At 43.4% G+C, this 25,218-nt stretch overlaps 1 protein-coding gene and 1 long non-coding RNA gene across 7 annotated transcripts in view; one reads left to right on the plus strand and one right to left on the minus strand.

The window, feature by feature from the left end:
• Nucleotides 1–25,218, plus strand: part of Cfi (complement factor I) — a 40,646-nt gene that overhangs the window by 523 nt on the left and 14,905 nt on the right. For both annotated transcript variants that reach the window (XM_021245388.2, XM_087198808.1), the window contains 6 exons: nucleotides 14,696–14,743; nucleotides 16,915–17,194; nucleotides 18,572–18,725; nucleotides 20,103–20,284; nucleotides 21,283–21,396; nucleotides 21,530–21,640. In XM_021245388.2, the coding sequence (XP_021101047.1) occupies nucleotides 14,696–14,743; nucleotides 16,915–17,194; nucleotides 18,572–18,725; nucleotides 20,103–20,284; nucleotides 21,283–21,396; nucleotides 21,530–21,640 (889 nt within the window). The remainder of the gene's footprint in view (nucleotides 1–14,695; nucleotides 14,744–16,914; nucleotides 17,195–18,571; nucleotides 18,726–20,102; nucleotides 20,285–21,282; nucleotides 21,397–21,529; nucleotides 21,641–25,218) is intronic.
• Nucleotides 1,924–20,216, minus strand: LOC110345974 (uncharacterized). Of its 5 annotated transcripts, none has more exons than XR_015446460.1 (5): nucleotides 20,032–20,216; nucleotides 18,224–18,421; nucleotides 10,918–12,873; nucleotides 3,201–3,307; nucleotides 1,924–2,254 (listed from the first exon to the last, which is right to left on the minus strand). It is a non-coding gene; the product is annotated as an uncharacterized LOC110345974 (long non-coding RNA). The 5 variants fall into 5 exon arrangements; XR_015446458.1 differs by having other exon boundaries at nucleotides 10,918–12,898; XR_015446457.1 differs by having other exon boundaries at nucleotides 2,067–2,254; nucleotides 10,918–12,604; nucleotides 12,766–18,421.

The raw sequence follows: 25,218 nt of genomic DNA on the forward strand, positions 1-25,218 counted from the left end.
TAATTTACTGTTCTATTAAATCAGTAAGCATTTACCAAGTTCCTTCTGTGTGTTGAGGCACAGTGCTAGGAAAATAGTAACACTGCTGTCTGCCTTTGGTAGCCCTTTAGTAAAATGGTAGAAAAGTGATATAAGGGGAGTCATAAACCAGGTTTAAATTACATTTGAAAAAGCAAAAGAAGGGAATGTGGCAAATTGTGCAGATACTCCTTACTTAGAGTGGAGTTATGATCTGATAAACCCATCCTAGACTGAAAAAAACATAAATCAAAACTGCATTCAGCACAGCTGAAGGTCCCAGGATAGCATCACAGTTTCCTTAGACTTGCTTGGCACACAGTAGCCTGCAGCAGTGTGAGTGCTTCACGTAGTTCACTAAACACTGTGCGAAAGTGATGAGCATTTTGTAGCCTAACACCAAACACAACTTCCAAACAATGCTGGCCACACAGCCCTGCGTGGACTGTGGCGCGTAATTCATCCCCACGGTCCATGGCTGAGTGGAGGCTGCAGCGCCCTGACAGTGCCCTGCACTGAGAGAGTCTGCTAGCACACATCACCAGCCCGAGGGATGATCAGATTTGAAGTCAAGCTTCCTCCTGATGATGGACGACCTTCACCCCACCATAAAGCCCAAAATGCATAAACTGGGCCATCTGTATACATTTGCTTGCCCAAAACGGTACAAATAAAGGACTTTAATGAGAGGACAAATCACCCAATGGTGTGAGGCCAGGGAGAGATTATGGATCGAGTGGGACTTGCACCGAACCTGCAATTCTAGATTAGATTTGATCATTGGCGAGAAGGAGTAATGCTTCCCAGCCCTTCTACCCAGGGAAAGCACCAAGCACAAACGCAGGCGGAAGTACTGGGCTCCTGTGGATCAATAAACCCATGTGGTCAGGGTGGAGGCTGTGTGGACTACAGAGGAAGCTGAGACTGAAATGACACATGAATACAAGGTCACAGGGTGTCTGTTCAGGTTAAAAATGTTTAAAACATTTAAAGCAGCTGTTGACAGCTTTTGTGGACAAGGTACTTTGAGATGACATTCCAGAAATATTTTGTCCTAATGCTAGCTTGTAGAAGCAACTAATTTTTAAAAAACTATTTAAGAAGTCAGAATTACATATTTCTATTGCTTGTAACTTCTAAAATATGTTATCATCAATATACTGTTCGAATATAGAAAAATAGAAATAAACTAATTGCTCAGTGATAAGAAATTGATAAAGATTGTATATCCATAAGTAAACTACTATGCGAACAATGAAATGACATGATTCTGTATTTATTGACATGAAGTCCTACTGCAATGTTATTTTTGTTAAAGAAAAAAAATAAGCTGGGCGTGGTGGCACCTGCCTGTAATCCCAATATTCTGGGATGCTGAGTCAGGAGGATCATAAATTTGAGCTCAGCCTGGACAGATTAGCAATTCAATAAGACCTTGTCTGAAAATTTAAAAAAGGGCTGAAGATGTAGCTCAGAGCAAAGGTCATGGGTTTAGTCCTCAGTACTGGGGGGAAAAGAAAGAAACAAAGAAAAAATATACGTACATAAATCTGCATAGATATATAAACACACAGACCTAAGTGGATACTTATACCCGCTTACATATATATGAAAATTAAAAGTTCTTGCAGGATATGTTTGACAGTTAAACTTGATTGTGTCAACTTAATTGGCTTGGAAGCCTCCTGGGAGATTACTGGGTCACACTTCCCATGTATTTGGGTGGGTCATGGAGGTATGGCCTCGGGTACTGAGTCTAGCCCCTCACCCCTTCCTCTCTGGTGCTGTTCCCCTGCTCTGCTTCCTGCCACAGTGAGCTAAGCAGCTTTGCTCTGTCACACCCCTCTGTCTGATGTTTCTTCCTTGGAACCAGCTGACCATGAACTGAATCCTCTGAAACTGTGAGCCAAATTAAACCTCTCCTCATTTAAATTGTGGGTGTCAACAACAACAAAAGTAATACAGTATGTATCAAATAAAAGGTTTCTGTAGATAATTGGATCCTGACGACTTTATTTTTTACTCCTCATTTTTCTAAATTTCAAAATTGAGAAAATTTACTCATTTTTTATGAAAATGAATTTATTTATAAAAGTAAACTTAAAAATAAATAGTCTGAATCCCTTTCTCATGTGTAGAAGAAAAACATTTTAAATCCATATAATAATATTCCACCTAAAGAAAAAAGGGAGCCTCTTTCCATTGAAGTCTTCCAAAAATAAATTTTTCTTCAATCCTTTAAGAAATAGCAAAGATTAATATCAAATGTGGGAAAATTTCAGAACTTCTTACTTTATGAAAGAGGAATTTTTAATCTCACATGGAATTAACATGGAATTTATTATAAACACAACCTAAGTGTATTCAAATAGCTTAAAAATATATCCCTTTTTTCAAACTGTGTCACATACCAATCACTGAAATAATGAGTTTTGCAAGCGATAAGTCTTTTGAATACAGAGTGGCCAAGTGTGGAGATTGGGAAGCAAGTCTCCTATCTGCCTCCCGAGGACAGAGTCTGGGGATATTTATGGGCAGCAGTGTGGGGAAAGGTGGTTAGGGTTAGGAAGTAATTACTGGCCTATGCATACACACTGAAACTTCATGGAATATCGCCATCAAGATCCACAATGCAGAGGCGCTGCTAATCCTCTAAAATTGGTGGTTTTTAAGGTCAACAAAAAACAAGTGACTAAGAGCAGATAAAAGAGATTAAGTCTGGGGGTTTATTCAGATTTCCTTCAGTTTAACTCCCTCCTTGTCTTTGCTCATTTTTCTTTCTCTTTTGTTTATTTTTGTTGGTGGCGTTAGTGAAGGTGGGATGGAACTTGGGGCCTCATGCATGCTGCTGAGCTACTCCCCAACCTCTGTTTTCATTCTTGAAGGGCTCAGAGGGGTGACTGACTTGGCTACATATGACCAGACCAGGGTATGGACCTGCCTTAGGCACTGTTTGCTGCTCATGTGAAGTATTCACAAGTCCCATGGCCATGGCCAAGTGATGCACCAGTATCGTGGACCACCCTTATCATTGTACAAGGAATACGAGAGAAGGTGACATGGTAGGCTTTAAACAGTGATTAACAAAGAAAGGTGCACAATATATCATTAAAGAAATCATTCATTACTTGTCTTTAGGAAACTGACTTCTGAACAGCAACATAAGTTAATCAGGGGCTTACTTGGTCCATTAAGAGAAGTCAGTGTCTGGAGTTCGAAGTCAGTCAAAGTTCGGGTGATTTCGGTGAGCCTGTTCTTCTACCACATGGTTCCCATTTCCTGCAATATCCTGTGGACAGGATATAGTGGACTTTATGATTTTCGCAGAACAAATTTAACTCCCATGCAGTGGATGCATGGCTTGATTCCCTTCAGTGTTACCGAGAAACAGGTTTCTGGCAGCACTTCATAAGGTCCTGTCCAGTGAGTCTGGAGCTGTTCTTGGTGCTTGTTTTTCCAAGATGTCATTAAGACCCAGCCTCCAAGACAGAAGTGATGCAGAGTACCTCTGTGGGAAACACCAACCTGCTGAAAGCAAACTTCGCCCAGCAGTGAGAGTAGCTCCCAGTGAGTGCACAACATTCCAGAGGGTTCAGCTGAAGTTTACTCCTACGGGCCACCCCATCCGAAGCAAAGCAACTGGCAATGCCTTACCTGGGTTGAATTGGCCTCCTGACAAATTATAGCCAGTCTTTTTAAGAATGTGGTGTTTTCCATCACTGTTACAAAGTACCTGAGATCGTGAGCTTCTAAGGAGAACGATTGATTTTGTCTCAGACTTGCAGAGGTTGCAGCCTTCGTCACTGAGTCCCATTTGGGGCCTGTAGCACAGAGTATGTCATGGTGGAGCCACATGACTGAGGGGGTCTGTCCTCCCCATGACCACCAAGAAGTAAAAGGAGAGATAGGAAGGGGCCGGGCCCAATGTCCTCCGAGGTCGTGTCCCCGGTGACCTAACTTCCTTCCGTCAGGTCCAGACCCCAGTGGTTCCATCACTTCCCAATGGTACCAGGGGCTGGGGATGAAGCCTTCCGCACATGTCAGGAGACATTCGAACTATAGCCAAGAGTATGATTCACCTTTCTCTGTTTTGCCAGTAGATTGAGGTTGCAGAGAAGTGTATTTTCCAACAAATGTCTCAGGCACCAGACACTTATTTTTGCCATGAAGACCCCTCCATTGTCAATTAGAACGGATATGGGTAGCCTGATCCTAGACTTCTTTCAGTAAGGTTTTAACATCTTCATACCTTTTTCCAACCAACAAAGAGAAGCCTCTACTGAGCCAGTAAAAGCATCCACAAATACCAGTAGGTACCTGGACGTCCTAGTGGCCCTTGACACCGTAGTAAAGTCAGTTTGCCACCCTTCCCTAACTCTGACACCTCTGGATTGAACTCCTTTATTATGGGTGGGGCCCTGTTTGGGAGTTATTTTTGGCACATATCATGTATCTTTGACTCGCCTTTTGAAAAGTGCTTCTGTACCCACTGGAGAGTGGCATCCCTCCAATATGTCTTGTCACATCCTCCGGAAGATGCTCGGAGATGAAGACTCTACCCTGTTATTGCAAATCCATCCCTCTTTCATGTGTCTGTAGTAAGCATCCTGGATGCAATCAGGCCTCCACGCAAATCCTCATTCCGGGGCCCTTTCTGAGTCCTGGGGAATACTTAGGTGATATTTTGTTAAATCCACATCAGGAATCAGGAACATTATTTAGAACTTAGGCCTGGCCACTAGCTTTGTAGCCTTATCTGTTCCATTATTTCCTCGAGATGTCCGACAGTCTGATTCCCATGTCCTGAATAAGGGAAAATAGACAGCTATTTGGGCTCCAGAACGACCTCTAATACCGCTAAGACTTCTTCAGCATGTTTGGTTTCTTTTCACGTATGGTTATCAGTCCTCTCTCTCCAAGTGGCTCCATGGGGTTGGAATATAGCTCAGTGGTAAGTCACGCCCATAGGATGCATGAGGCCCCAGCACCACCACCACCAACGAGCAAAAGGGTTCCACGAGTGCAGACCACTGGAAACGCGCCTGGCATTCTCTTGTCCTTACCCACATGAGGACCCTTGTCAGAGCTCTAAGATCTGCCTTCTGTGCAGGAGGCCTGGTGAAAGGACTTCGGATTCTAGTGTCTCTCGATGGGCGACCACTGCATGCCCAGCTTCACAGTACCTTGGCCCATAAAATCACTCCCGTCTGTCAACATCTCAAGACCTGCACTCTCCTGATCCTGTTAGATCAGGATGGTTGGGATAAATGTATTCAGTTACCTAGATATGATCATGTACAGGTTCTTTAGTATCAGAGGGAAGCAGAGTGGATGGATTCAAGGTTGAGACTGCTCTCAGAGTAACACTAAGATTGTACTAAAACTATGCATACTTGAGACCCAGAACTGTGAAGCAACTGAACCCTCCAAACAAGGTGGCAAGTAAGGTATAAAAGTCTGAGTACCACTAGACGGATGTCTTCCACAGTCTGTTTACTTGACCTTAAGTCTTGTGCAATGATGCTCCCTGGCACTTGCCTTTTGCACCAGTAAAACTGGAGTGTCACATGGAGACCAGCAAGGATCTGTGAGGTCAAAAACAAGAAAGATGGCCAACAGAGGGCAAGCCAGCTCACTCCCTGATTTTCAACTTGGACAAATTCTAATGTACAGGCGGTGCTGTCTTTTTCCTGGCCCTCCATCTGCCCAGAGCACCAGTCTTACCTTTCTAAGACCTCAGCCTGGATTCTGTAGGACGTTCCTTGTTTGTCGCAGCAGCACTGCCTAGAGGGCCCAAGCCTGTGCAGGTGGCACTTCGAGGCCCATGTATGCAGGCACCAAGATGAGTCTGGCATTAGTTTGCTCAGTAACTCATCCCAACAGGAGCGAACCTTCAGGAAAATGCAGGAATTCTTTCTCATTTGGCAGCCCATGAGTTAGGGGGTGATTTCTGCTAAGCCTGTCATGAAAAGCACTCTCTTTTCAGAATGTTTGGAAAGCTGAATGTTCACGACTGAGTAAGTGAGCCTCATATTGATTAGAATGTCCAAAGTGTGCTTCCTGTCGCAGTCACCAGGGACTGCTTGTGGGAGCCTTAGACAGGAACGGCGAGTCAGAGGGAGTCTGTGGGCTTCATCATTCTCGATCACTATCAGCCGTCTGGGGCATCTGGTGCACCGCCTGTGGCCTGTGCTCTTCAGGAATCTGATTTGGGCTTGGCTTCCTTCCCTCCAGGAGCCCTGTTGCCTGCAGTAGGCGCATTGGAGCGGTTCCTCAGTAGAATTTGGGCCTTGGGGTCCAGGGCCGCCTACCTTAAATTGGGTTCTTCCTCACAGCAAGCTCAAGGGTGGTCCTTGAGTCAGTGCAGCCACCAGCGAGGCAGCCTGTGGCTTTGTCTCTCATTGCCCCTTCTTTCCTTGTCCTGGTCCCTGCTCTTGAGAAGTCAACTTCAACCCCCCAGACAATGGCATCCCAAGGACCCCTTCTACCTTTTTTTTTTTTTTGGTACTGGGGATCGAACTTGGGTCCTTGGCTTGCAAGGCAGGCTGCAAAACCACTGAGCTAAATCCCCAGCCCCTTCCCCCCTTCTACCTTTTGCAGTATCTTCTGTGTACCTAGGGCACTTGGTCCAATGAAGGGCATATTTCCCATTTTCCAATTATGCCTCTGGGTCTACATCTAGAGATCTATACATAGGTCCAAAGCCCTAAAAATTCTGAGGCATCCTTGCTAGGTTTTGTTCCACTTCCTGTGCTGTATTCAAGCTCCTGTTTCTTGGGTGGCTTTTCAGAGCCCTGCCAAGGCACAGCCCAGGTAACGCTCCCATTTGGGTCCATCCTCTGCTCTCACCTTCCAGCCACAGCAGCCCTTGAGGGTCGCCAGGTCTCTGAGTGCACCAGTGGGCCCTGCCCTAGCTCTGTCTCCCATTATCCTCTGAAGTGAGGAAGGTGGACAATAGGTACAGTGGTTTTGTACATCTGCCCATGCGGAGTTATGGGCAGTGAAGTGTAGCAAATGCTTTCCATGCTGTTTGGTCATCTTGATATGTGCTCGCCTTATTCTTCCAATTAAGCAAACCTGAATTTGCAAAGGAAGGGGTGACCTAAGTCAGTCCTTGGGGTGCCTTATCCGAGCATCCACACCTCCAAGGGAGACTTAGCAGATGGCGCCCTGCCAGGGGCTGGCAGCTCTCTCCCTACCACAATAGGGAGTGGGGTGCCCTATTTCTCAACCCTCAGGAATGAGAGGCACCTCAGGTGGTGGCACTGAAGGAGAGGCAAAGCCCCCATTGGAGGAGGTGGAGAAGGAGCAATTGGTGTATTTTCCTTAATTAGCAATAAGTTGGTCTTCTTTTCATTTGAATCAGGTGAGATAGGTTTCTTTGTCTTTCCTTCCTGTTGGACCATAATCTTATATTTTCTCTGCCTGGTCTTATTCTGGAATAGTAACATAAAAGGTAGAATATAAGACATTTCACCCTAAATTCATCTATTTGCAAAATAAATCTAATTGTAGAATTGTATAATTTAAGGATTCGTATGCAGGCCATTTTTCCTCCTGAATCTAAAGAATATTGCGGCTGCATACTATTGCAAGAAAACAAATTGTTAACTTGGTCCCGCATGCAGCCCATTGGGTTGCTATTCATTACTTTCAGCTGCAAATTCATGGAAAAGCAAAAAGATAACAATTTCTGTGGCTTCAGGATTTGGACACGGCCAGTCAGAAGTATATTCTTGGGTTACTTATGCTGCACCTAAACTGGATCTCAGAAGCCAAACATAACCAAATGGGCCCTCACAATGAAGACAAATCCAGAGCTTCCAGTATTGGGTGTCCCCAAACCTGGACCTTTGCAATAAAGGCCAAATCACAAGGAGGGAGAAACAAGAATGTGGTCACATGTACTGGAGTTACTAAATGGTCAAGACACCTGCAACACTGGCAGAACACTTCACTATCGCAAAGTTGTACACTGAAAGTTGGTGGTCCTTAGCCAGGGAAAGGCTGGGGATCGTCCTTGGGACATTCAGCCCAGGGGCTGCTCGGACTCAGCCTGGGAGGCCCTGAGCTTGTACCTGCAGCTGATCTCCAGGCCTGGCATGAGCATAAAGTCAAGGCCAGGGGGCAACTGCAGTGCCTGGTAGGTGTGGAAGGAGGGCCAGGTCAGAACCTGTTTCCAAAGACTGAGAGCAGTTCGGTTTGGGAAGATTAGTTTTTCTTCTTCTCTCTCTCTCTCCTTGGACTCATCTCCTTTTAAACACTAGCTGGACACAAGCTAAAGGAACTGAGACTCTAGAGAACACACAACAAAGAATAGAGTTCTCAAAAATACATAGTTTAGAAAAGTCACTGAACAGCTACAGACTACAGCAAGCAGCAAAGATGAACCCGAGCAGAGAGGAATATCCAGTTTCAAGATTTACTACATTATAAAATTCAAAGTGCTCATTTTCATCCAAAAAGTTGTGAGGCATGCAAAGGTATGAGAAAACCTAGCCCATTCACAGAAGAATCTCTGAGGAATCACAAATTTAGAACTTACTAACAGTAGTCTTTAAAGCAACTATGTTTTTATTTTTATTTTGGTACCAGGGATCAAACTTGGGACCCTGTGCTTTCAAGGCAGGCAGCAGATATGTTTTTATTTTTAAAAAACACTTTATTGAGTTATGATTGCCATACAACACGTTGTACATGTTTAATGCATACAACCTGATGAGTTTGGAGATAAATGTACAGCTGTGAAAATACTGCGACCATCTAGGCCACAATATCCCATTATCTCGAAGTTACCTCTCGCTGTGTGCATATATGTCTATGTGCATGTGAAAAAAACACAGTAAAAGGCCTCCCTCTTGGCAAATCTTTAAGTGCACAGGTGTATGTTAAGGCGCTGTGCTGTGCAGCAGAGCTCCAGGAACTGCTCTGAACTGAGATGTCGCACCCTCTGACCTCCCTGTTTCCTCTGCTATTTCTTGGTGGCCACAATTCTGTTCCTATGAGTTTGCCAATTTTAGATATCAAATAGGAGTAGTATCGTGTAAAATTTGCCTTTCTGTGTCTGGCTTAATTCACTTAGATAAATGTCCTTCAGACTCATCTACGTTGCTGCAAATGGCGGTATTTATTTTTTAAGGCCAAATAATATTTCACTGTGTGTATGTATCACATTTGATTAATTATTATTGGGTACTTAAGTTGTTTCCATGTCTTGGCTGTGGAGAATAAAATTCCAGTCAACATGGAATATATTTTCAGGATTCTTGTTTCCTTTCCTTTGGAAATATGCCCAGAAGTGGGGCTGTAGGTCATACAGTGGTTCTATTTTCAAGTTTAAAGGCGCCTCCATTCTGCTTCTCATGGTAGCTGCACAATGTACCATTCCACAGTAGACAAGGGTCCTCATCTGTACGTCTCATCATTTGTGACGATTTGTTACTTTGACAATAGCCATCCTAACTGGTGTGGGGCTTTGATTTTCATCACCCTGATGATGATAATGGCGAGTACTTTTTCACACACTGTATCTGTTAGCCATTTTATGTCTCCTTTGGAGAAATGTCTATTCAACTCCTTTACCCATATTTTCAATCAGCCATTTTTCTGGTTGAATTGTTCAAATTCCCCATATATTTTGGGTATTAACCCTTTATTAGAAGTGTGGTTTGCAAATAGTTTCTCCCATTCTGTATGTTTCCCTTTCACTTGTTGATTGTATCCTTTGCTGTGAAGAAGAGTTTTAGTTTGATGTAGTTCCACTTGTCTATTTTGTCTTTTGTTGCCTATGCTTTTGTTATGTTTAAGAAATCACTGCCAAGACCAGAGTATTTCTATTTTATTCTGAGTACTTTCTATTGATATGTTGATTTGCCAATCTTTTCTTCTGCAAAGTCCAATCTGCTGTTAGCTGCACACAGTGTATTACTGTAACCTCAGATATTGTAGTTTTCATCCCCAAAGTTCAATTTGGGTCTTTTTCATAAAGCCAGTGTCTAACTTTCAACATATGGGATAATAACTTTTACTGTCTCTGCCTGGTTGTTCTAAAATCTGTGCTGGAATCCTGGGTATGTTTCAATTGATTTTTCTCCCTATTATGAGTCATTTTTCCAGCTCCCTTACATTTTTAGAATTTTAAAAAATTTTATGCCAGGTATTATGAATTTTACCTTTATCAAATGCCGTGTGTTTTTGTTGTTGTTCCTGCAAACACACAAAGCTTTGTTCTGGGATGCAGTTCAGTTGCTTGGAAACACTGGACCCTTTCAGGTCCTGCCCTCCAGCTTTCTCAGGTAAGATAGGAACAGGGCTTAGCCTGGAGCTAATTATTCCCTGCTACTGAGGCCAGATTCTTGTGTGCGCTCCTCTCTCCCATGAGTGCCGAGTTCTCTAGATTGAACAGTGAGAACCAGCACACTTCTCAGCCCCGATTGAGGATGTGCAGTGTAACCCTAAACTCTCCCAGGGCTCCCCCACCCCCGTCTCTAGTAATTTCCTCCACCAGTGCTAATGAACACTTCACTGAGTACTCTCAGGAGCCCCCCACGGGACTGGGGATTGAACCCAGGGCATTCCTACTGAGCTACCTCTGGAGCTCCTTTCTATTTTTTATTTTGAGACGAGGTCTCACTAAATCACCAAGTTGCCCAGTTTGGGCTCGAACTTGCGATCCTCCTGCCTGAGCCTCCCAGAGTGCTAGGACTGCAGATGTGCACCCCCACGCCCGGCTGGAGGGGCTTTGAAAAGAGTCCCAGCAGACTCCTGGCCCTGAACCCCGCTCTGGGAGTTCCCTGTGCTCAGCCCACGCCCCTCCTCCCTGCGCCACAACCAGTAAACGCTCAGGGCAGTAAAGCAGCGCCCGCAGTTCCCGCCCTGGGTGACCGCTGCCCTCCTTGCCTGAGGTCCTGTGTCTTGAAAACCAAGGCCTCCTATTTTGTTTGTTTGTTGATTGTTTTAGGCTGGAGGGTACATCTGGTCCCTATTTCTCTGACTTGGCTGGAAACAGAATTTCCTTTTAATTTAATTTTAATTAATTTAAAATTTAAGCAGCCCTCTGTCAGCAGCTGGTGTAGTGGACAGAACGGTTAACGGCTGCTGCGGGTGGGAACGTAAGCAGCACGAGCACTTCCTCAAATGACGCATCCCGCACAGACCTCGTGTTGTGAGTGGGCGTGGACGCAGCACACGCTAAGTTCAGCCTCCGTAGGAGTGGGATGTCAGGCCCATTATGCACTGGAGCTTTCCGAGCTGGCTGTGGGCTCTGTCTTCAAACTCGAGTTATTCCATTTTCCTGAGCTTGAGTAGCAGATGCAGAAGTTTAAATGTTGCTCTAACGATTGTAAAGATGAAGAAATGAAAGCTGAGTTACTCAATTTTGTCTTTCCAATGACCACTGGGGGTTTGTTTTTAAAGTGTAAAAGTGGTAAAACTGCAGACCGAGATGTACGATCCTTATTTTGGCAGAGCTAAATTATAATTCACAAGGCAAATATTTTCCCAAATTGGAATAATGCCTTTAAATAAAAACGTTGCTGTGCTTTTCTTCTAATGTCTTTAATTATTGTTAAGCTGTAATATCATGATTCGTCACCGTAACAGACCTATACGCAGGTATGACTTCCCTTTTTCATTGTTAGTGTAATTTAAAATATTAATCTTTTTTCTTGTTTGCACTGTAATATGTATTTTACTTTTTAAATGTTTACAGTATGATTACACATATGAATTTCAATAAAAGAAAACGTTTACTATTTCATTTCCTGCATCTACTTATTCCTTTGGTTTCAGGATTTTTATTGAAAATAGTTTCGTTGCGTGAGGAAGCGTTTAAAAAGTATCTGTGCTCTACGGACTAGGCTTGGCATTTGTCAACACGTTTTTATAGCTCATATTCCAAACAAAATGCTGATTTCCTTGATATATTTGTATGAAATCTTCTTCCAAAAAATAAAAATAAAAAAAAAAGCTAGACAGGGTAGTGCTCACCTATAGTCCTCGCTCTGGGAGGCTGAAGCAGGAAGGACTCAAGTTCCAGCCCAGACTGGGCTACTTTGTGTCTCAGTGAAGCCCTGTTTCAAAACTTAAAATAAAATTAATAAAGGGCTGCGGATATTGCTTAGTGTGAAGTGCTTGGATTCAATGCCCAGTACAGAAAGAAAGAAAGAAAGAAAGAAAGAAAGAAAGAAAGAAAGAAAGAAAGAAAGAAAGAAAGAAAGGTGAAAGAAAAGGGATCTAATTACACCAAAAAGATTATGGCTAGTACGTGGAGAAATAAAAATTTCTCTTAAAATTTGCGCGTATTAAAAGATTTTCAACAACATTCATAAGGGGAAATGCAAATGAAAGTGTACGCCAATGGGAGTTTTAATATCAAATTGACAGCAATAAAAGAAGCTTAACGGGTCGAACGGTGGCTGCGGTCCCTGTGTGAGAACTGCGCAGGCGCACTGTCTATGGAGGACGAGGGTGCAAGTTGGAGCGCCCTCTGCGGCGAAAAACTAGGCTCTGTCCTCCAGCATTACAACGCTCATTCCCTAGATTCAGCAATTCCGCTTCCGGGCAAATCTGAAAATATACTGAGCACCTGTGGGAAATGATACATATTACATAGAGAATTCATTATAGAATTATTTATAATAGGAAAACATTGGAAACAGTCTAATTCCCTTTGGCGGGCTGGGTATGGGGCCCTTAGTTGTAAATGTCCCTGGTTTGGGGGGAGTAGAGAGAGAAATAGGGGCTCACCTGTACAGTGCTGGACCTAAAAACTGCACCAGGAACCGGTAAGTGGTTGCTTCCGAGTGGGCTGGGTAGCTTGAGAGGAGATGGAACTCCCCAGGAACTTTTCTGAGCCTGTTGAAACATTTCGCTATGTTTTCTGTATTAAAACAAGCAATTACAAATAAAGAAAATAAAATTTCAGACATCTCACATTCATTATGAAAAGAAACAAGATCAAGAAACCAGGCCAATGGTTTTTGTAATCTGTGAGGGAAAAATGATAGTTGATCCCAAAGCAGTCTTTCCAGTGCTTTAGAAAGTCTTGGCATGAGTGCACAAGAGCCTGTCCGAGGTTTCTGTCAACATCCTGATCCTGGGAAGGGGAGGTGCTGATTTCAAAAACAACCAAAGACATGAAAACAATAAAAAAAACTATCAAGTTTCTTGTGTGAATTGGAACAACTCGTTGTGAGGTATTAATAGAAAAACATTCACTGCCTATTTTTTAATTCTTTTAAATTTTTATTAGCAAACATTTGCAGTGCATAACGATTGCATTCATCGTCGTCGTCGGGAATTGGTGCGTGCACACAACACATCCTACATCCTTTTATGTCCCTTCCGTTCCCTTCTCTTCCCACCCCAGTCTTCCTTCGCTTGATCTTCGCTTGATCCCCTTCCCTTCTTTTTTGGTACCAGGGATCGAACTCAGGTCCTTGCGCTTGTGCAGCAGGCGGCGAAACCACTGAGCTAAATCCCCAGCCCTCCCCTTCCCTTCTTATTTGCCTTTTATTTTGTTCTGAAGAGAGCGGTCGCTGGGTAATGCTGTGAGGTGTCTCGGGCCAGCCTTGTGTCCCATGCAGAGCTGCTCCAGGTCCGAAGGAGACAAAATTACTAGTGAACACCGTGATGCGGAGGGGCTGAGGGAGCCAGGCCTCAAACTCTTCCCTGAAACAGGTTCTGACTGGTTGATAACTCTTGGGATCCAAGTCGCTTCCTCCGTGTGGACGGATAGTTCTATCCTGTTGACTCTTTCTGAGTTTTCCACTTTTTCTTCTGGGAAGCCACGTTGCCCCAGCTGGTTAATGCCATCACAGAACCACCACCAGCTCTCGGAGGGCAAGACTGCAGCCTGCAGGTCGGCCAGGACCAGCTGACGGAGGAGGCCCAGCTGGGAAGGGTGGTTCTTCCCTTCTGCTTTTTGCTGACCCAACCACGTTCTCACAGCTGTGCACAGATACCGGAGACAGTCCTGGTCGAAGGAGCAGCGTCCAAGCATCTCTGTGTCACATCTGATCCCTTCCGTCCAGAGGCAAAGGATAAGGACATAGCCTGGTCCCCAGGGAGAGGCACAGAGAGCGGCTGGACTGAGGGGAGGGTAGAAGACGTGGGGCTTTGTGCTGCCTGCCAGAATCATCACCATATTAGCGTTCGTGCAGCATCTATATATATACAGGATCTAGATGGAATTTCTTTTGGTAGTGCCAGCAATTCAACCAAAGGCCTTTTGAATGCTATTACAAGCACTCTAGCCCTGAGCTACATCCTCAGCCAATATAAGTTCTTAAATGTCTCTTTGCTTTCTCCTGCATGTTTCACTTGATCCTCAAAGTAACTATGTGAGAACATTATTTTTATTTTCCACGTTTTACAAAAGCAGGATGGGTCAGAATTAAGTATTATGTACAAGTACCAACACCCCTCTATGAATGTGGTCAGTATGTACTGCAAACGTGGACTCATAAAGTAAATTTTAAAAACAAGATGAGAAAACAGAAAGGAAGAAACAAAGGAAGGGAGGGAGGGGGGAGGGAGGAAGACAGCCCCTTACCAAGATTACACAGAGCTCGCAGCAGAGTGGGGCTCCCCAACAATGTCCATAGAGAGGGGAAAGTGGGGGAGCTTTTCTTGTTTTGGTCATACTTGATCATCTTTTCTCCCCTCTCGTTTATAGGGCAAATATGGAAAACATTGGAAAAACCAGGTGACAAAGAAGCATGAGGTAAAGCTATTTATCTGTACGTGAGGGTTGATACGGCATAGAATAGGAGATTGTTTGATTTCTTCTTCGTTTTCTAGGAACTGTCTAAACTGCTTTCCTTGTACTCCTGCCTAGAGAAACACACAGAAGTGTAATTGCTACATCATTACAGCTATCAAGGAAAGGTTTTTTTTTCTTAAGTCCTCATGCACAACACAGCAGCAGCACCTAAAGGAGTGGGGTCGTGCTTAGTAGACAAATTGGCTACAGTACTAATTGCCAAAACATTTTGAGCAATGCTCCCAGTATCCTTGAATATATTCATATGTAAATAAATGGGCTGCTATATAAGTAAACACACTTAAATTTGCATTTTTAAGCCAAAATTTTAACACAAATGTTTTAATAATTGGACCACTGAGTTTTTCGTTGGATAATGTCATTAACCATACTTCATTACTTTTCAAAATTTTTTATTTAATTATAAGGACATATTAGCTGAAAAAGATACCTAGTAAAGAACAAGGACAATAAACACATAGGGAAAGGCTCACCACTATGATATTAGTTGTAAGACTATATTTCAGACATTCTTTAAAAAAAAACTACCAGATTCTTCTTTAGCAACACTAACAGAATTCACATTTGAGCTAGTCAACACAGCGTATAAATATTTAACATCTCTTGAAATAACAGAGACTCTATCCACTATTATGACTGAGCCTAAACTAACTAGGTTAAATACCAAAAATATGAATAGAGAATACCACTAAATCAAGAATAGCATATTAATTAAATGAGTTTTTAGATATTCAGAACTAAAAGTAAAGATATTTCAACATGAATTAAACAGTGCTTAAGCAATTATTGACCTAATCAAAACCTTTAAAATCACCACCAAAATTCACTACAATATTTTTATGTAGTTTACAGGAAGAACGTATAAGTACAGGTTGCAGAAAGAAAATGTTTACTGCTACTTACACTCATTTTAAAGCTCTGCTCAAAAAAAAAAATTTTTAAATTGCAAACCTAAAGCTCTGCTCAATGCAAATTTCATTCTCATCAGTATGAACAATATTTCTGTATTTATGTGGAATATATTTCATGAAAAACTTATAAAGTGCCTAACTATACAACTTACATACAGATTGGCATGTAGTATATAGAACAAGATTCCATGTAAATGACTTCAGCCTTTTTATAAATGAAGTTGCAGGCTGACACTATAAACATCGTGTTCTATATCTAGTGAGTGTCTGGGACCCTGACAAGCATTAAGTGCAAATGGTCTCAAATGGTCAGCTCTCTTCAAATGCAATCGAGTTATTTTACTCATTGTTAATGCTTTGAGGATAAGGCTTTATATGCAGTAGATCAAGCAGTCCTTTAATACTTGTGGTCGGTGAAAGAAACATCACTCGTTCACTCAGCGTGAAAAACCTAGGGTCCCCTTCAGCCCACACATGGATTAGACTGCTGAGTCCCATCACTGTACCCACTCCCGAAATGTTCCGCATCAGCCCTCCCCTGTCTGTGGCAAACACGGGATCCTGACAGCCAGACCTGTCCTTCCTGGCCTCGTTCCGCGGGACTAGCACACGCACTCTCCTACCCTGTTTCCCCAAGTCTACTGTGCTGCTTTTGTACCCCAGTTACATCACTCACCACCATCTGCCAGTGTCCTACTAGTATGTGGGTCCTGCCTTACTGCCTAGAAAGAAAGTCCTTGGAGGTGGAGACCAGTTCATGTCCATCCTAGAAAGACTTTACGTATAGTAGGAGCTCAAAAAATGGCTTTGTGTTTAATAACAGAAAAACAAATGCATTCCATAAGACATGTTCAGCACCAAATGTGTTGCTCCTTAACATGACTGCTGAGATTCACTGACTTCTTTGGAGGCATAATTTTATGTTGGCCTTAGGGTAATAACAGCTTCCATTAATTGCCTACGTAGCACCTGCCAACCATCGCACGCATATGATTTCTAATCTTTATAATTACCTCGCAGAATTGCAGATGAGGAAACCATGTTCATGAGGTAACTTTCCCAAAGTTATATGACCCAAACTGGGGCAAGAAGCCAGGTTTGTCTGGTTCCTAAAACCACCGGACCCCATCATCCTCATCTGTGTTTGAAAAAGCAGCTTTGGGTTTGCTGCTAAGCCGATGGCTCTTTTGTGTTTTATAGCTCCCTTCAGCGCCAGCCGCCCCTCAGGAGGACCTGGTGGATGCCAAGTGCTTATTGAACAAATACACACATCGCTCCTGCAGCAAAGTCTTCTGCCAGCCGTGGGAGAAGTGCGTGGACGGGACCTGTATTTGCAAACTCCCCTATCAGTGCCCCAAGAACGGCACCTCCGTGTGTTCAACCAACGGGAGAAGCTTTCCAACGTACTGCCATCTGAAGAGCTTTGAATGCCTTCGTCCAGAGGCCAAGTTTTTAAATAACGGAACGTGCACAGCTGAAGGTAGAACAGCCTATTTATCATGTTATGTTGTGACCTAAGAGGGCCACTGTATACCAGCCTTTCTCTTAGGAAAGACCTTGGCTGTGGAATGTTCGGATGATGACTCAAAATGCTTGACACCTCAACAGTAACTGAAGTGGTAACTAAAGAAATCGGGAGTCACCTGAATCCAGCCATGAGCCCAGAGCACCTGGCTCTGAGGTCTCACTGCTGCCCTTTGGCGTTGTCAAAGGGCCCCCTCCCGGGACCGCCCAGCTGGTTCAGAGTCAGTGAGAAGGCCTTGGCAGGCTAGTCACACAGGAGGGCTGGGTCCGCTCAGCCTTTGGGTCCCAGCCCCAGTGTTTCTTCCAGCATCTTCCCTCGGCCCCATCCCTGCACCGGCTGCCCCTGGGTATCTGAGGGGCTGAGAGACGCCGGGCTAGGCATGCTCCCCTAGCCAGCTTGGCACATCAGGCCAATTTGCCTGTACCCTATAGGTGCCTATGGAACGAGGGGCTACGACTCCGAGGCACAGGATTAGGTTCTCAGTTTCCATCTCCTCCATGCCCACCTCTGTTACTGACCAGCTGTGGGAATCGCTGGGCCCCAGTTCTTCCATCTGTCAAATGTGAATGCTCAAAGTTCCCAAGTCATAAAATTCTTGTGGAAGTTAATAAAATGATGCAGATAAAGTTCTTTGCCTAGTCCTTGACACAAAGAAAATGTTTATTAAATTTTAGCCATAAGAGCAAAACTCAGGCTCACCACTGCCTTCCGCTATCAAGTTGTCAGAGAAGCAAATGCTTAACGTGCTCTTTTTAAAGGTGCTGCGAGCCACCAGCTCACAGTCGTAGCCTGTGTAGTTTTCTGATGCTGAGTTAGGATGGAGAGGTAAAAAGAGAACTAAAGCTTTCCACTTAGCCCACCTCGGCTGGCTATGACAGGGAAGAGCAAGAGTTAGACCCTGTGTCTGTCAGTGCCAGCCCTCTCCTCAGGCACTGAATGTGGGAGAACACACAAACCCTTCGGGCCTTTCCGGAAGTGACTTACTTCTAAGACTCTGCAGTGAGATAACAGAGCAGCTTCCAATTCCTGGCTTCACCACTTGGGCCGGGAATTTAACGTCTCCTAGATTTAGGTTCCTCCTGTGAAAAAATGGAGACAAGGCGGGCTTCATCTTTACAAGGTGGGTGTGAGGATTGAGTGGCCTTCCACATGACGGGTAGCATGGCCGTTGCCACATAAGCACTGTTGAAAGAAATGCCTGTTATGGTTTGTTAAAATCTTCATGGCCGTCAAAGTCATTTTGAAATGAGATATTTTACTGTTTTAAAGGCTCTTAAATTCAGCAGATAAAACAATGAATGCCTAAATATTGTTCATTCCTTTCTACTTTAGGAGAATTTAGTGTTTCCTTAAGTGATGAAAGTACAGATTCAAAGGGAATTGTCACAGTAAAACTTGTGGACCAAGATAAGAAAATGTTCATCTGTAAAAGCAACTGGGGCATGGCGGAAGCCAACGTGGCCTGCTTTGACCTCGGATTTCAACAGTGAGTGCTAGGAAGGACAGGGGGATTTTCTCAGGCTGGATTTCATTGTTCCAGCTGCTGGCTTTCTGGTTACCTAGGCTTTCTGTCCTGCAGTTTCCTGTGGTGTAACCTGAGAATATCCACTCCCAGCCTCTTAGCATTGTTATGAGGATTAACTGCGTTCCCCTGAGAGTTGGCTCAAGTATTTGGGCTGAATCCTTGGGTGACTTTGAGTACATTTGTTCCTGTCTCTCTCTACCCAGCTATAATTACATCCACTTTTCCACAGCTAATATTACTTACACCTTTCCTCGTTTGGCCTTTGCGCGAGTCTATCTGATTAGTCTTTTGTATTTTGTGTTTGGCAGAGGTCCCTTATTTCTTTATTTTCTACTTCCTTAATCATTGCTGTTATCTTCAACCCTCCCACTTTCTTCCCTGTTTTATTTTTTTCTAATTCCTGGAATCAAATGCTTAACTCAATCCTTTTCAATTTTTCTTACTTCCCTAACATAAACATTTAAGGTACCTATTTCTCTGTAAGTAATGCTTTATCTGCATGCCATAAACTCCCTAAGTGATATTTTATTTATTATTCGGTTCAAAATATCTTCTGATTGTCAATGCAAACTTTTTTGATCCATTTGCAATTTAGAAGGTGTTTTGTACTTTCCAAATGAACACATTAGCTTGCTGATAGTTAACTTTTTAATTATCGATTTCCTCTCTCACTGCATTGATGTCAGAGAATGTCCCTGTACGATGACAAGTTTTTAAATTATGTGGGTATTTGCTTTGCGCTGAGTGCTTTTTAAGTACTTCATGTACATAGTTCTAGAACATTAACTATTAGAATCAGCGATGTTGTTAACTCTTTTGTTCACAATCTTTTCCCATTTCTTTACTTTCATCGTTTTGTATCTTCCTGTTAAGTGTGTTCTTTATACAGAGAGCATTTTTTTAAAAAAAATCCAATATGCCAATCATTAACTGAAAAGTTTAGCCCACTTTACCTTATTGTGATTACTTTACATTGTTGACTTTCTTTTCCTTATCTTATTTTGGGCTTATTATAACCCTACTTATTCTGTGCTCTTGTCCCTTCTCTAATTTCTGTTAGAGTAATCAATTTTTAAAAGATCGTCCCCCTTGTCCTCCTCCAGGCTAGTCAGTCTAAAGTGATTATTTTAGTTAATCTTATAAAACCTAGTGAAGTAGATATATTCCCTTTTGCAGTTGAAAATACCAAGGCAAAGAGACTGTAACCTGATTTGTAGAACACGTATAGATTTATAGAAGATGAGAGGAAATTACTCTAGGCGCTTACCTCCTACAGTATGACAGTAAAATGCAAGTAGTAATTTTTTTTACCATCACGTTTCGTTTTGCTGCTTCCAGAGGTGCTCTTGATACTCGGGGAAGGTTTCATTATTCTGAAGATCTCCAGATAAACTCCACAGAATGCTTGCAAGTGCGCTGTCAGGGGTTTGAGACCACTTTGGCCGAGTGCACTTTTTCCAAGAGAAGAGTTCCGGGCTACCAGGGCTTAGCCGGTGTGCTGTGTTACACACCCGCTGCAGGTTGGTGGAGCCCACGCCTGGTATTTTCCCTTCCTGCTTCTTTCACAACTCACCCATGATAAACAAACGGTTGGTACTCAGTTGTCAGCCACAGAGGCAGTGATACGGACTGCATCGTGTTTAGGGTCTTAGAGCCTAAATGGTGGTTTTCCCCTATTGTTCTTTCTTGGGCATCCATGTTTTTCAATTTTTATTTTTATTCATCCCCTTTTGCAGTACCTGATTCCATCCATCATGGGGAGTTGGTGCCCACACGTGCACATCTTGATTCTTTTTACATCCCCTTCTCCTCCCCTTCCTCCTGGCCATTCAAATATTACTTCTATCCAGGTTCCTAGATGGGAAGCAAAGTTACTTGACTCCCTTGCTTCCTTGAACACCTGGATTCAAGTTACCTTAGCAAACATCTGTCAAGCAAGCGTTGGAGGAAACCCCAGCATCCCCTTAGAGAGTTCCAGCCTAGAGAAATTCCTTTACAGCGTCCGGGCGGCCACTCCAGTGCCTTGGGCTCCCAGTAGTGTTTGTCACTTTGTTGCTCCATCTTGACAGTGGAATACTCCAGCCAGGTGTTCGATGTGAAAACCAAAGCAATGGCTCCCTTTCTAATGCCTTAAAAAAAAGTAGGGCCCTAAACGTGTTAATGCCCCTCCCCACGCGCAGGCGTGGGTGGGTTGGTGGCCTGGCTGAGAGGAGTGGGGAGGGCCAGGTGCGCCCCTGTCAGCGGATGCTCCTGGCTCCTGGATCCCATCCCAGGGGCTGCAGACATCCAGCCTCAGCCCGCGTTCCCGGAGGGAGCAAAAGGGGCACCTGCACGAGCCAACTTTCCATTCTTTTTCCTAGTTAGTTCTACAGACCATAGTGGCACTGCCAACATATTTCACATCGCTTTATCAGGGGACTGACTTTACCTTAATGGCCCCATCATCCTAAACATGTGATAAGGAGGTCACTCCACAAGTCCACTGCTAAGTTGCACCAGCGTAACTCCTGTGTTACAGATCTCCCAGCAACCGAGTCCTTCGCGTGTGTGAATGGGAAGCGCATTCCTCTCAACAGAGCCTGCAACGGGGTCAATGACTGTGGGGATCAGAGCGATGAGCTGTGCTGCAAAGGTAGACACTCGCCCGCCTTTCCCATCCCCACGCTCATGCTTCTCCCTTAAACGGAAAGCGTGTGGTGTTGGCCTTGGATTCCACCTCACTCCCTGTTAGGAACTGGAAACCTTCTCTGCTTGCGCTTGCACAGGGTGCCAAGATGGAAGTTTCCTCTGTAAGTCGGGTGTTTGCCTTCCAAACCAGCACAGATGCAATGGCGAGCTGGACTGCATCTCAGGAGAGGACGAGGTTGGCTGCGAAGGTAATTGAAAGTTCTTGCCGGGCGCGGTGGTGCAGCCTGTAATCCGAGCGAGCGCTCTGGGAGGCTGGGGCAGGAGGATTGCAAGTTTGAGCCCAGCTTGAGCATATTAGTGACTCAGTGAGACCCTGTCTCAAAATTTTAAAAAGGGCTGGGGTTGTTACTCAGTGCAATAGCCCTGAGTTCAATCCCCAATACTGCCAAAAAAATTTTTAATTTAAAAAAAAAGAAAGAAGGTTTCAAGATTACTTTTTTCCATTATTGAATGCAGGAATTCAGAAATTTTTCTTAGGTACATTGTAAACTTAATTGATCATAGCTGAGTGTAGTAGTAAGAATATTAATGAGTAGACAGTTTTTTTAAAACTATGGGCTTTTCACCTTATATTTTAACCTGCTCAATATCCACTCATTATTTCAGGCTATTTTTAAATTTTCTCACATACACAAACATGGCAAACTGTCAGAATAACCCCTACGCGCCCATCTTCCAGTGCCACGGTTACTGACATGTCAACAATTTGTTCATCTTCCAGCTGTTTGTTTGTAGGAGTGTTTTAAAGTAATTTTCAGAAACCAAGACACTTCTATGTGCATCTCAAATGACAAAAACACTGTGTGGGTAAAATCACTCTCTCGTTAGTATGCCTAAAAATAATAATGATTCTCTAGCATCATTCAATAGCAGCCTTGTTCCCTTCCTCAAAAATATCTTTTTCAAGTTAATATGTTCAAATCATGATTCAAAAGAGCCCAAATGTTGCATTTGGTTAAAAGTTTTAACATCTCTTTTATTCTTTCATTCCCATCTCAACATTTTTCATACCATTGTTTTTTTTTTAAGAGATGGGCACAGAGCCTTTTAAAAAACTGTTTCTTTACTAGTGCATATTAATTGTGCAAAATATCAGTCTTCCTTGTGGTATTTTCATACTCACACATAACCTACCGTGGCCATGCCCATCCCCCACTGCTGCCCGCACACCATGTCATGGCTGTGGCTACATGGCCCCCCAAGGCTCCACACGGTCATAGGTGGCTGGGTCAGGGTGTGTGATTCTAGGATTTAGGGACCCCACCCTGGGTGTAGGTGGCACAACCCAAAAGGCGGGTCGCCTGGATGCAATATAAAGGGACAGAAAGAAGCTGCTTTTCTGCCTTCTGCCCACCAGGAGCTGTTTCTCCCCTGCCTGGGAGCCAGCTAAGCATGGACTGAAACCCCTATAAACTGAGCCAATACCAGCCTTTCCTCCTTTAACTTTGTGTGTTGCATATTTTGTCTCAGCAATGAGAAACAGTCTTTTATATCATCTTTGGCTTTTTCGTTTGTTTTGCTTTTTTCTTTTTAGACTCTACATTTTAAGGAAAACATGCAATACTTGTCTTTCTGGTTCTGGCTTCTTTTCTTTTTATGATGATCTCCAGTTCATTCATTTTCCTGCAAATGATACAATTTTGTTCTTCTTTATGGCTGAATGATATAAACTATATCACTGTGTATATAAAGTATATTTTCTTTCTCCATTCATCCATTGATGGGCAGCTACAGTGGTTCCATGTCTTGGCTATTGTGAATTGGGCTGCAGTAACCACAGGCATGCAGGGATCCCAGAGTATGCTGAATGCACTTACTTCGGGTGTGTACCAAGGAGTGGTATAGCTGAGTCACATGGCAATTCTATTTTTAGTTTTTCAGTACTCTTTCCTTGTTCTGTACTCTTAGCATTTTAACTATAAGATAGTGGGGGGCTTTTTTGTGGTCCTGACTGTTTGAGCTTCTAAATATCTCTTGCACCTGGATATGCTTATATTTCCCAAGATTTGAGAAGTTTTCTGCTATTATTTTATAAAATAAATTTTTTTACACCTTTAGTATATACCTTGGTGCCCTCTTCTACATCAAAAATTTCTTAAGTTTTCTCTTTTAACTCTGTCTTAGATTTCTTTAAAATTTCTTATGTTTTCCTTTATTATTGTCTGAGTGTGATTAGTCTTGTTTTTGAGCCCTAAGAGTCTGTCTCTGGTTGACCCAGTCTATTTGTGAGGCTTTCCACTGAGTTTTCTATTTGACTCATGGAGCTTTTCATTTCCAAGATTTGTTCCATTCTTTTTCAGAATTTCTATTTTTGTGTAATTCCTCTGACATATCCTGTATTTTCTTCCTTTATTCATTCAGCTGTTCATTTGTATCCTTTGAAATAATTGATTGTTATGGCTTATATCTAGATGTGCCTCAAAAGCCTCATGTGCTCATAGATGTGGCTTTTGGGGGTGACTGGATCGTGGGCATGTGGTACTGGATCGTGGGCATGTGGTACTGGATCGTGGGCGTGTGGTACTGGATCGTGGGCGTGTGGTATTGGATCGTGGGTGTGTGGTACTGGATCGTGGGCGTGTGGTACTGGATCGTGGGCGTGTGGTATTGGATCGTGGGCGTGTGGTACTGGATCGTGGGCGTGTGGTACTGGATCGTGGATGTGTGGTACTGGATCGTGGGCGTGTGGTACTGGATCGTGGACGTGTGGTACTGGATCGTGGACGTGTGGTACTGGATGGTGGGGGTGTGGTACTGGATCGTGGGCGTGATGTTGGGAGGTAAAGCCTGGTGGGAAGAGGGTGTCACTGGGGCGTGGCCTGGGAGGGTGTGTATATCCCTTCTCCTCCCTTGATCTTGCCTTGCCTCCTGCCTGCTCTGCCATGGACTGTCTCCCCTCTGCCATGCTGCCCTGCCTTGCACCATCTGACTATGGACTGAAACCTCAATAAACAATGAGCCAAAAATAAACCTCTCCTCCTTTAACTTGTGGGTGTCAGGTAGTTTGTCTCAGTAAAGTAACTATGACATTGATCATTTTTTTAAAAATCCATTTCTTGAATTCTTTGCCCAGCATTTCATCCATTTCAGTATCATCTCATTCAGTACTGATGAGTTATGGGCGTGCAGAGGAATCATGTCTCCTTGTTTCCTCATATTTCTTGTTTTTATGATGAGATTTGTGCATCTGCTGGGATGGATATTTTGCCCACATTTATGTGAAGGTTCTCTTCACTAAGAGGCCTTCTTTTGGGGACCCAATCCCCACTATTGCTTAGAGGAGAAAATACGCTGTGGAAACAGTAATGACACAAAGAAAAAGCTATTGAGATAGAGTAAAAATAAACACTTAAAAGCAATAACTATGGCACCATTAACAATAGAAAAGAAAGCAACAATAATAGTAAGGTAGAGTAAATTAAGGGGCTAAAATAATAAAGGTTAAAAGTAATAATAATAATAATAATAAAATGGAAGCTGGCATAGTGGCACACGGCTATAATCCCAGCTCTCTGGGAGGCTGATGCAGGAGGAATGAGGTCTAGCTCAGCCTGAGCAACTTAATGACTTAGCAAGACAGGGCTGGGATGTAGCTCGCTGTGAAGGCCTTGGTTCAATCCACAGTACTACCAAGGGGGCTGGGGGGAGTAGACAGGGAGAAAAATAAGCAAGATTTAAAAAACAAAAAAGACAAATAAGATGAGAAAGAGAAAAGAGAAAGAGATTCTTTAAAAATCATTAGTGTTTAAAAGTGAATAAAAATTTG

The sequence above is a fragment of the Heterocephalus glaber genome, unplaced genomic scaffold (genome assembly GCF_053883595.1).
Source record: "Heterocephalus glaber isolate CG9 unplaced genomic scaffold, H.glaber_assembly_v1.0 deba00001688, whole genome shotgun sequence".
NCBI classification, from domain to species: Eukaryota; Metazoa; Chordata; class Mammalia; order Rodentia; family Bathyergidae; genus Heterocephalus; species Heterocephalus glaber.